This window comes from Diadema antillarum, unplaced genomic scaffold, assembly GCF_040938485.1.
Source record: "Diadema antillarum isolate AM-2024a unplaced genomic scaffold, OU_Dant_1.0 seq00001617_RagTag, whole genome shotgun sequence".
Classification (NCBI taxonomy): Eukaryota; Metazoa; Echinodermata; class Echinoidea; order Diadematoida; family Diadematidae; genus Diadema; species Diadema antillarum.
Window position 1 is genome coordinate 207,069 of NW_027272329.1, and position 12,101 is coordinate 219,169.

At 41.4% G+C, this 12,101-nt stretch overlaps 1 protein-coding gene across 1 annotated transcript in view; it reads left to right on the forward strand.

Annotated features, from left to right (window-relative positions):
- Positions 1-12,101, forward strand: part of LOC139711144 (ATP-dependent translocase ABCB1-like) — a 39,317-nt gene that overhangs the window by 23,454 nt on the left and 3,762 nt on the right. Inside the window, exons 12-24 of the mRNA XM_071623062.1 lie at positions 416-586; positions 790-967; positions 1,877-2,025; positions 2,956-3,111; positions 3,764-3,943; positions 4,693-4,776; positions 5,137-5,340; positions 6,570-6,670; positions 8,408-8,548; positions 9,297-9,453; positions 9,849-10,046; positions 10,844-11,047; positions 11,541-11,687. Of these exons, the coding sequence (XP_071479163.1) occupies positions 416-586; positions 790-967; positions 1,877-2,025; positions 2,956-3,111; positions 3,764-3,943; positions 4,693-4,776; positions 5,137-5,340; positions 6,570-6,670; positions 8,408-8,548; positions 9,297-9,453; positions 9,849-10,046; positions 10,844-11,047; positions 11,541-11,687 (2,070 nt within the window). The remainder of the gene's footprint in view (positions 1-415; positions 587-789; positions 968-1,876; positions 2,026-2,955; positions 3,112-3,763; positions 3,944-4,692; positions 4,777-5,136; positions 5,341-6,569; positions 6,671-8,407; positions 8,549-9,296; positions 9,454-9,848; positions 10,047-10,843; positions 11,048-11,540; positions 11,688-12,101) is intronic.

Below are 12,101 nucleotides of genomic sequence, written 5' to 3' on the forward strand. Positions count from 1 at the left end.
ATCACTCGACGGCTAAAGGTACGTAGTGTCGAACTCGTTTGCCTTATTTTTTAGCCTAGTGTCTAGCTGTCCAGTGTCTTATCCCTATTTTACTTATGTAGTGTCCAGCTAATGGGCCTGCTTTATTTCGTGTCTAGCACGTGTGCTGTGTGACTCGTGGACCCCTTTTCATTATCTAGCTCTTGAGCCTAAGACTCGTGGTTGTCGAGCTCGTGGAATGACCGCCTTCAGCCACAACGGGACTCGAACCAGGGACATCGGAATTTATATTCCATGACTTTTTCTTCCAGTTCTCCAAATGTATCCACACTACATGAACACTGAGTCTAGACATGCCTATCATGAATAATCGTGATTTGGAATTCTATAAACGGCAAAGACATTATCCACAGTCATGATTCCCCCCACATTGCAGGGCTATAACACCATGGTCGGAGAGCGCGGCGCCCAGCTGTCCGGGGGACAGAAACAGAGAGTCGCCATCGCCCGCGCGCTGGTGAGAAACCCGTCCATTCTTCTCCTTGACGAAGCCACGTCAGCTCTGGACAGGGAGAGCGAGAAAGTCGTGCAGCAAGCTTTGGATAAGGTAACTCCATTGAAAATCTTAAGAAAATGTCTCAGGAATAAAAGAAACATCGTTTTGTTACTCCCGTTCGTTCTTGCAAATAGCATTCGTCTTTTTTTTTAATGAAATACATTGTAGAAAAGTGTTTAAATCCGTTTGTGAGTCACATAAGGATTGAGTAAGAGATATATCTGCGAGTCTTCCCGATTTTTTTTTTCCCTCAGGCATCGGAGGGTCGGACCACCATCGTCATCGCTCACCGTCTGACCACCATTCAGAACGCCGACGTCATCTACGCCTTCGACGAGGGAACCATCGTCGAGTTCGGCAGCCACGCCGAGCTCATGAAGAGAGGCGGCGTGTACAAGCAGCTCGTCACACTTCAAACTCTGGACGCGGACGGTACGTTAAAAAGATTGACAAAATCTTTGGTTGCTGGCACGCACACGTTGGACGAAAGTGTACTTTGTGTTGCGGAAGCTGCTTCTTGTCTTCTTCCTCTCATATTTTTTTTTTCTCCTTTTCATCGTCATCATCACCAGCATCCATGCCATCATTATTATCGTTATCATCATAACCATCATTACCGTCATCATCATTACCATTATCATCATCATCCTCATCAACACTATTATCATCTCCTTTTGTTTTTTCTCCCCCATCTTTGCCTTCTTCATCTCCATCATCTTTTTCTTCTTTCTCTTCTTCTTCTTTTTCTTCTTCGTCCTTTCCTTCTTCGTCCTTTCCTTCTTCGTCCTTTCCTTCTTCGTCCTTTCCTTCATGCTCGTCTTCCTCCTGCTCCTACTCCTCCTATTTCCTATTTCCTCCGATCAACATGATCACATGAGAGTACGCAATGTAAGCCAAACTTACTCATCATACTCAAGAGGTCGACATTGGCAGTGGCCCCGTGACCCCGGGCCGCTAAAAATTGTTTTCGCGCCCCTCCCCCCCCCCCCAAAAAAAAAAAAGAAAGAAAGAAAGAAAGAAAAAGACAAAGAAAAAAAGGTTATCTGTTGGAGGCCTAACCGGGCAACTAAAATTCAATCTGGATCGTTATGTTTGCTTCTGTTTCGGACCATCAGGGCAAAAAGAGCCCTATAATGTTAATTTGAATGTTAGTGTACATGTCAAGGTACTCTTAAGCCAACACGGCTCACTCGGTAGCCGTTCTGCTTTACACTGTACGCTGCGTTACGTAAACCTTCAAATTTCTGTTGTTAGAGAGATGGCACCTTTGTGCGTATCGCTGTTTATATTGTATATGTATTTTTTTAATTCTTTATTTGGCCAAACTTGTCCGACCCAAAGGTGAAACTTCTGCTGCACTTGAAAAGAAGATTTCGGCTGTGACCACCCCGTCTCGCCAGCTCTCCCGCCAGATGTCCCGCCAAATGTCCCGGCAGCTCTCTCGCCAAGTGTCGTCTGGTAGCTTCAGCAAAGGAGGCAGTGTCAAAGATGTAGGTCTTCCGTCCTTTAAAGAAAAAAAAAAACAACCCTCCGTATTATGACCTCAATAAAGGGAGTGAAATCCAACACAATGATGGAACATTTGCCCAACGAACCAACTAACAAACCGACCAAACACAGATAAAAGAAGAAAGTTACTAAACCACAAAAAACCAAGGTGGTATATGTTTCAGGAAAGAGCAATATTGCCAACGGCCACATATGTAAATTTGAGGTGATGATGTCATCTCATTGTGTCGTTGAGTGTTTTTTTCAAGTAAGAAGAATTCCCTACGTGTATGATAGAATGAAGGACGGTCTCTGTGCCAAGAATATCGCCGAAACTTTGCTTGGTGACGCTAAGATGGAACACCCAACATGCTACTTGATTTTTTTTTCGCAATAAAAGTCACGTTTAGGTGGACCTGGACCCCGTTTCATAAAAAAGATGATATGTTGGCAACTCTTGCTGGGATGGCAATTGTTATGGTAACGACAAGAATCCAGCTTCCCGATTGGCTGTTGCTATTGCCATTCCATCAAGAGTTGCTATCCTAACGTCTTTTATGAAATGGGGCCCAGGGCGCCATTTCATAAAAGATGTTAGGATGGCAACTCTTGCTGGAATGGCAACTTCCAATGGCAACAGCCAATCAGGAAGCTGGATTCTTGTCGTTACTATGACAATTGCCATTCCAGCAAGAGTTGCTATCATATCAACTTTTTATGAAATGGGGCCCAGATGTCATGGTAAGAGATGCTATCAATGGAAGAGGGTAATAATGTTTTCAACGAAAGGATGTTCACATAACAGCCCGTGACATGACCAGTAGTATCAATCGTAGAAACAATGAGTGTGAGATGAGACGTCTCAAACTCAAGTCGTTAGATGCGGTTGTCATGGTTTCCTCCCTGTTTGATTATTTCAGGCCACCGAGGAGGAGGAGGAAGAAGAAGATATTCGCAAGGTTGGATACGGGGAGATTCTGCGCCTCAACAAACCGGAAGCACATCTCATTTTCATCGGCTGCATCTTTGCTGGTATCCTGGGCGTGGCAATGCCGGTCTTCGCCATCCTCTTCAGCGAGATTATCCTGGTAGGCCAATTATTTCTACAATTCACAGACATTAAAGGAAAAGTCCACATTCATATTTAAATGTGGATTGAGTGAATGCGGCAATATTCCTAGAACATTTCAGTGAAAGTTTTAGGAAAATCGGACAATCCAGTCAAAAGTTATAATTTATTCTTCTTTTTGTGTGTGAAGTTTCTGCACAGTCACTGCTTGATGAGAAGACTGCTACAGTTTATGATGTCACGTGCACAGAACGAAATAAGAAAAATATAAAGAGAATCTAAAAAAAAAAAAATCTATAGAAAAAGAGTACACATTCCCTCGACTTATTATTACTGATGTATATTAAGGATCATATTCCCCAGCCTTCTAAAAGAGGCAAGTCAAGCGCTCTTTTATCATGCAAGAAAAATGAAATTATGCTGAATTTTCTTTATATTTTCTTTATATCATTCTACACATATGACATCACAAGCTGTCGTTCCTAGTCATTCAGCGATGGCGACGTTGAAGACGACGAGAGATCGATTTTGATCAGCGGTCTCTCGCGCATGCGCAAAACAGTTTTTCCTCGTAGCGTCCGCGTCGCGGGTCTAAAGCTCCCTATTGTCGCGTGTACTGCAAACAGCATCAGCTAATTCAATACTGTATTTGGCTTGATGTGTCTCTGCAGATCTTCACCTACCCAGCGGACCAGATGCGTGAAGAAGCCGTCTTCTGGTCGCTGATGTTCGTTGCCCTGGGTGGCGCTTTCCTCGTCAGTAACTCAGTCACCGGTATCTGCTTCGCCATCTCTGGAGAAGAGCTCACCCTGCGTCTCCGGCAGAAAGCTTTCTGGACGATGCTGCGTCAGGTATGTGACCGTCAGATTACCTCTTGCCACAGGGGCGGATGCAGGAATTCCGTAAAGGGGAGGCGCCTTTACGAAAGGGGCGTACGAGCCCCCCCCCCCCCCCATTTTTTCTCTTTTTTTCTTTTGTTTTAACGAAAAATTACGAGGGGTTGTGCGCCTGGTGCGCCCCTTCTGGATCTGCCACTGTGCCGAGTCAACCAAGTACATAATGATTATGTTATGGATATGCTATTTTACTCTCTATATTTTCATTATACCGTTACCAGGATGGATGCAAAAATTGTAATGATTATCTCGCATTGGAGAGGGTATGTACAGTATCATTTCATGAATTTCACGAATTTGTTGTTATATGTCTGCTGTTCGTTGAAAGAAATAGAAAATATCCTTAAATTCTAATGCAAGAATTATTCCATATAACCTGATTATGAATAATAAATATGATTATGAAAAAAAAAATATCCTTAAATTGCCTTACTATAGGAGACCCGTTCCAAATTGTTAACACTATCATTGCCTGTGTAAAAAAAAAATGAAGTAAAAGTAAACATGACTGAACGAAAACCTGAAGCTAAGATTCTGTACTGTGTTATGTTATTTTACAACATTATTTTCTGCACACACTCATAGATTATCACTTCACAACAATCTTTTGAGATGGTATTGAAAGAAGAAGTCTTTACGTTTTTACGTTATTTTAAATGAGTAGTGATTTTTTTTTTCTGTCGTCACTTTTTTTGTTGCCTTAGGATGCTGCCTATTTCGATGATCCCAAACACGGAACCGGAGCACTCGCCACCAGACTTTCATCCGATGCATCACAAGTGAAAGGGGTAAGCGAAACATGACGCATCTTTTTCGATCTGACCCCGCCGCAGTACGAGCGAGGAGGGATGGGAAGAAGAACCCTCAAAGATGTCTCAAGTACTCTGCTATCATGTTCAAGAAGGGTGGATTTCATAGGATGTAGAACCCTTGACGCAGCGTACTATTATATCTGTCATTTATTGTCCATTAACAGGTCGATCAATGATGAATATCACACATGTTAAAAGTCAGTACCGTAGTGTCGATGAAACCAATCAAGTTTTAGATGTTAATAGTAGAAGCCGTCGACGTCTTTCTTGTTTTTTTTTTCCGTGTAAGGAGTTGTATCATCGTTTTGCATTTTCCCCCTTTGATGTGTTGCCTAGGCAACCGGCCAGCGGCTGAGCATAATTGTGCAGTCTTCCGTGACTATGATCGCCGCCATCTGTATCGGCTTCATCTACGGCTGGAAGCTCGCTCTCCTCATCTTCGGCTGCCTCCCCGTGCTCGCCATCTCCGGCGCACTGGAGATGAAGATCCTGCAAGGTGGCCACCGGAAAGACGCCGCCCTCATCGAGGAGGCAGGAAAGGTGAGAATGTGTGTTTAAAGGGATGGTGTGGTTTGGGTTAAAGGGATCGTCCAGTATTGGTTGAGACCTAACTTCAGGTTTCTGAGATTTTTGGTGGGAAAATGAGAAACCTCGCAAAATATGAAAGAGCACGTAATTCCAAGAGTGATTTAACGTTTATTTGATGAAAATGGCTTTGAAATGGCTAAGACATCCAAAAACAGAGCAATCCTACTAAAAGGTGGGACCCACCTTTTACAAGGATCGCTTTGTTTTACTTTTTTGTGTGGATGCTTCAGCCATTCCAAAACCGATTTTCATCTGATGAAATTTGATTTCCTCTTAGATGATATGCTCCGTATTATTTCTTGAGTGGTTTCTTGCTATCTCACAGAAAGTTAAAAACCCAATCTTCATCTCTACCAATATTATACCATCCCTTTAAGATGAGGATTCAGATTGTAACTTTTTACAAGATTAGAATTAAAAACCAAATATTAAAATTTTAAGAGGAATTCAAAGTTTATTTTGTGAAATCGGTTATGGAATGTCCGAGGGATTAAAAGAAAAAACAAGAAACAAAGTAACACAAAATGGTCGTAATAAAAGATTGGCCCCATCTTTTATAAGGACCCCTTTGTTTTTGGATGTCTCAGCCATTTTAAACCCGACTTCATCTGGTTTATGTGCATCAGTGGTCCTTGTGAGAAGTGACTCGGGATCTGTCATGTGCGCGCACAGTAATTCTGTGATACATTCTTGATAAACAGTATTATCCGAGGACTGCGTGTTCTGTCTCCTTGGCTGCGACCAGCGTAACTGATATGCTACAGTTAACTTTGAGATCCCACAACTTTCGGATAATACATGTATATTATGTCCAATCTCGATTGATGTTAATTTGTTGTGATTTTTATTTTGTTTATTCCCACACAAGGTATGGCTTTTCGCTCCTAGTTTCCACGTGGTTGATATAAAATGCGCACTTGTAAATCGAGTGCACTAAGAACTTATTTCACAAACAAAATAGCCGTAATATTATTATTAGAGTATAGCATCAGCTGTAACAATGATAATGCCGAGGATACTATAAGATCACTTCACAGTCTGTCAGCGAGTAAAACGGTTGTCCCGTAGATTCTAGTAGAGCATGCAGTAGTCTGTATGGCGATTTTTTTAAAAAGTCAACCGTTGATGCGCAGTCTGCACATCATGATGTGTTTGTTTTCCTATTTTATTTTCGTGATTAGATCGCCGCCGAATCTATCGAGAATGTCCGCACGGTGGCGTCCTTGAATCTCGAGGGTACGATGATTAGGAAATACGCCGAGCAACTGGAAATTCCTTACAGGTAAAGTACAGAGTATTAACCCTAAAAAGACTGGGCTATTTTGGTAGCTCGAAAGACTGGGGGGGGGGGGGGGGGGGGGGGGGCTAAAGGGCCCCCCTTAAGATCTCGGCCGTGGATCGCGCGATCGCCGCGGAAATTTGCACAATGGTAGTGTGCGATATAATCTACAAGATCGTATATTTAAATTTTCCAAAATAGTCTTCTTTTATTTTACGCTAATTTATGCGAGAAATCAGACTTTTTGATCTAAATCAGTAAATAAAGCTCCAAAAGTGCTCATTTTGGGTCTAAATATTCTTTGTGGCATTCTTAGCACATGTACTTGAAAAAAAATTCAGTGTCAAAATTAATTTCTTATTTCTTTCATTGTTTTATGAATTTCTTATGTATTTCCGTGTTTTTTCGACCTTTTGTTTTTGTTGTTTTTTTCATCAAAATTTGTAGCAGACCCTTTTTGAAGCATAATACTACTAAAACAAATTAATTTTAGCCATTGAGAGTAAAAATAAGCATATTTATATGAACCATGTGAAAAACTCAATTTGTATTGACTTTGTACACAAAATCACATTTTTGAGCCATTTTCGGTCTCACGTGCATGTACAAAAGGTTATGTAACTTCAGAACCGTGCCCCCGGGCGTCACAAATTTGGTGTCAAAATGTGCGGGAAACTCGAAAGAAAAAAGTCATAGAGCATCGCGGCGAGAGCATTGCGTGTTGCTGAGTAATCGCGCGAAATGTCGAGGGGGGGGGGGGGGCTTTTAGGCCCCCCAGTCTTTTTAGGGTTAAACCGATCACATGCTAATATTTTAGATTCGTTCGGATTGCTTTTCCCTTCTTCGTCGCATTGCTTGTAATTCCAGTCTTGCGATCTAAAATATGCTTCTTGTTTCTTTAATAGAGCTAGGAATTTGGCACGTGCTGCAAGTTTATGACAGTGGCTGGTCACCGCAGCATCAATTTCAGTGCATGCAGCCGATTGGTTGTTGTTCTCTCGCTGCTGCTTTGAATTCTCCAATCAACGAAACCCTCTGAGTGAAACAGGCCGCTATAGTGTGTAGGAATTAGTAATGTAAAGTCAGAGATGCTGTGGTCATTCAAACAAAGTTCATTATCGCTTAAAGAAATATTATATTGTGCGTTAGCAGTCCTTTCTCAAGGCATTATGGAATTTAGCACGCGCTTCAATAGACATGTACATTTCATAAAGTGGTTCGAAAATGATGATTAGGTGCCAGCGAAGAAAGTGTTTTTACCTGGTGTTTCTGGAACATTCTCATCATGCTTTTGAACATGTTTCTGTATACGAACTTACAAAGTGGATCTTTTTCATTAGATGATAATTATGTGCGTTGAAATTCTCCTTTTTAGAGTGTTGTCACGCAGACTAATGTGTTGAAATATTCTAAGATGAAAAATTTGCCGTACATGTCTGAATAAAAAAAGTTTAGCTGTTTCGTGTAGCAAAATATCGAAAATTTGTTTGTAGTTTGTATCAATATATGTGATTTGTTAGAGTGGTAGCCCCGCTTTTTGAAATGGTTTTTGGTGAACATGAAGATAGACTAATGATTGACGCCTTATTATTGTTATTGATATTATTGTTATTATTATTATTATTATTATTATTATTATTATTATTATTATTATTATTTTTATTATTATTATTATTATTATTATTATTATTATTACTACTGCTACTACTACTACATGTACTACTATCATTAAAAATGCAGGCAAGGTAAGATCAACAGCCAGGTGAACGGTCTTGCCTTTGCCGTCTCGCAAGCCATGATCTTCTTCATCTACGCCGCTTCCTTCCGGCTAGGTGGCTACCTTGTCTCCATCCAAGACATGACGATTGATGAAGTGTTCAAGTAAGTACACGTATAATGAATTAAGTCGATTGTGCGATGTTCACTTCGGGAGTACTGTGGTGTAGCGGTTGAGGCGTTAGGCTCTTACGACACAGACGCTGGGTTCGAGTCCCGCTCGGTTTGTGTATATCCTGGGACAAGATAATTGTACCTTCTTTGTTCCACCTGATCCCAGGCGTATGAACGACTTGTTATTTGGCAGTGATAGAGATGTAATTATAAAACGACATTGCAAAAAGAAAACCTCTGTTTACATTGATGGCGCCATCTTCTGTTGACAAGATCATTTTATAAAGTCCTTATATCCACCCAACTGGGCCCCATGGAAGACCAGCTACTGCAGCTGAATATGGGCTATTCAGCCATCTTCTCAGATGAAAATGAGACCAACGGGCAAACAATAACAGCCCGTATCATTTCATCATTTTTGACCCATTGTACCTATTAAGAAGGCGTAACGTTAACGAGCAGAAATAAAATGAAATTAATTGTTTTACCACACAATAACATTGATAAAAACATAAAATACATGCACAAAAGTAAAAAAAAAAGTTATAGGTGGTCAAAACGAAACTGAAATAGCAAGCAGGTTAGTGGAGACCGATTTATTCAACAATGCAAATTATATTACGTACTTGCGATATTTACAAAATTTGCTGTTCGTCATTTTCTATCAGTTGATTTTTTTAAATGTAAATGCTAAGTTTCCTGAACGCATTTCACTTGTGTTCTTCCACTTTGCCACCAGAGTTATATTTGGAGTGGCCTTTGCTGGCATCTCGGTCGGGCAGGCCATGGCCTTCCTACCCGACTACGCCAAGGCGTCTCACTCCGCTAACCTCCTCTTCCATCTGTTTTCCACCGAACCTCGCATCGATAACTACTCCAAGGCGGGCGCCAAACCAGTAAGTATTATTTGGTGACGATGAATGATGAATGAGGAATGATGTTGATGATTGATGATGATGATGATGATGATGATGATGATTGATGATGATGATGATGGATGATAATGGATGATTGATGATGATGATGATGGTGGTTAAGGTGGTAAAAATAATGATTGACGGTGATGATTGATGATGATAATGATAATGATGAATATGATGGATATAATGATGATGATGATGGCGATTATGTTGTGATGATGGTGATGATGATTTGAGGATGATTTGTTGTTTGATTATCGTTATCATCATCAGTGTATTCTTTTTCTCATTAAACACCATTATTCCCCGATTGATTGAAGGAATGTCTCCATAATAAAGTCTATGATTAATATCATATTTACCCCTTCTAGGATAAGCTGTCTGGGGAGATAAACTACAAGAGCATCAAGTTTGCCTACCCGACCCGACCAGACATCAACGTGCTCAAGGGGCTCTCCCTGACGGTCAAGCCGGGGCAGACAGTGGCCCTGGTGGGCGAAAGTGGGTGTGGCAAAAGTACGCTGGTCTCCCTTCTTGAAAGAATGTACGATCCAGAGGACGGAGCAGTGGTACGTTTTTCTAAAACTTTCTTTCTTTTCTTTCCTTTTTTTTTAGCTCTTCGACCCTCGATCATATTGTGTATTTTGGTGGACATAAATCCCCTCAAGAATTATGGTCCGCTCTTTATTATAGAAACAGGTAGTAAAAAGAAAGTCACCATTTGAAGCAACAACAACAACATCAACATCATCATCAACAACAACAACAACAACAACAACAACAACAAAAACAACAAGAGCTGAAAGACATGTGTATGTATTCCATCTGCAGAAGCCAATTTCAATTTGTTTTGTTTTGTGTCGTTAAGTTTCATTCCACCAAAGAATAATTCCACGGGGCACCGTTTTATCAAAAGATATGATTGATTATAAATTTGCTTACCAAACAGGCTGCCATAGACTTATGATAGCAATCATAATATTATAACTGTTCATAAAACAGGGCCCAGGTAGGTTAAAAAAAAGCGATTGGGGCTCTTCAAAATCTGTTTGGAATATCAAAATTTCGCACGAGACAGACTGAACTTGGTGCAGAGTCAAATTAATAAGTTTTGGAATATTTGAGAGAAACAAATTTCCGTCAAACTATGGGCGACGATCAGTTCTTCACATTCTCTAAGATGATGTTGTAGATGTAGCGACCACAGCTAGCCTCAGACGGCATAAGCCGTGATAGGCCTCCACAAAGGTCTACGATGAGGAGACAAGAGAGAAATCCAGTGCTTATTGCTCTTTTTTTTGACTATGTGGGAATACATTCCCTCCTCGCTGGCAATCACTTTTCGTTGTCATCTGTCCCACCGCAGCTTTTGGACGGAATGTCGGTTAGGGACCTCAACATCCAGTGGCTACGAGCCAACATGGCCATCGTGAGCCAGGAACCAGTCCTCTTCGCTAGCTCCATCAAGGAGAACATCCAGTATGGCGTGGAGGAAGAGATGGACATGACAAGCGTCGAGCGAGTGGCCAAGATGGCCAACATCCACGACTTCATCTCCTCCCTTCCAACGGTAAGAGTGTGACGTCATCAGCTGACCACCGTTGACCACGCGTGTCCTCAGTGATTGACCGGATGACGCGTTAATCAAACTGAAATACTGTAGGCAGTAACGTTTGTAATGATTATAAAGAATGCAACGTAAACCACACCGCGTATTTTGACACCCACGCATACTGACAAGTATACGATGTATGCATATAATATATCAATATATCACATTGTACATACTTAAACATTATATTGTTATACCTGTTACGTGCTTACGTACGTTTATATCCATGTGTATTACAGCCTTGTACACAATAGTCGGTAACAATCACACAATACCGCTTGAATTTATGAATCAACAGCTGTCTCCGGTATCCATGATCCTTCTTCTATTGAGTCTCGAACCTACTTATACTGATTGGACGATTGTTGTCAAAGGATACTAGGTTCCAAAGTTTTCACTCCGAAACGCACCGTTTAATATAATGACAGTTGTTTTTTGTTGTTTTGTTCAGGGTTACGACACTCTGGTGGGTGAGAAAGGAACCCAGCTGTCCGGGGGTCAGAAGCAGCGAGTGGCCATCGCCAGAGCTCTGGCCAGGAACCCCCGCATCCTCCTCCTAGACGAGGCCACGTCGGCTCTGGACACGGAGAGCGAAAAGGTGAGGATAGCGGACAGATTGTCTTTTTCGTTGTTGAGTTTACATGCTCAATGGTCGACAAAGTAGATCACACACTAAATTGACCGATGTTACGTGTTTCGCAATGTGTCGGGCATAGCTTCGGATAAGTGACCATGCAGGAACTCCTGCGTGAAGGGATTTTCGGGTTCATTTTTTTCAGGGGGCATTATATTTTTCCTGCTCTGCCTTTCATAACCCAGTAGATATGAGTGCTAGTGCCTGGTAATTCAAGAGAATAAATTGTGGTAGAGTAGACGGTAGTTATCGCAAAAAATTACTACACATCTTTTACTACTTCTACTACCACTGCTACTTTTACTTCTACTACTACAAGTCCCAGCAAGCGTCCACACTATGGTTCTGGACGGGAAAGTCTTGCGGCGTTTGACTTTC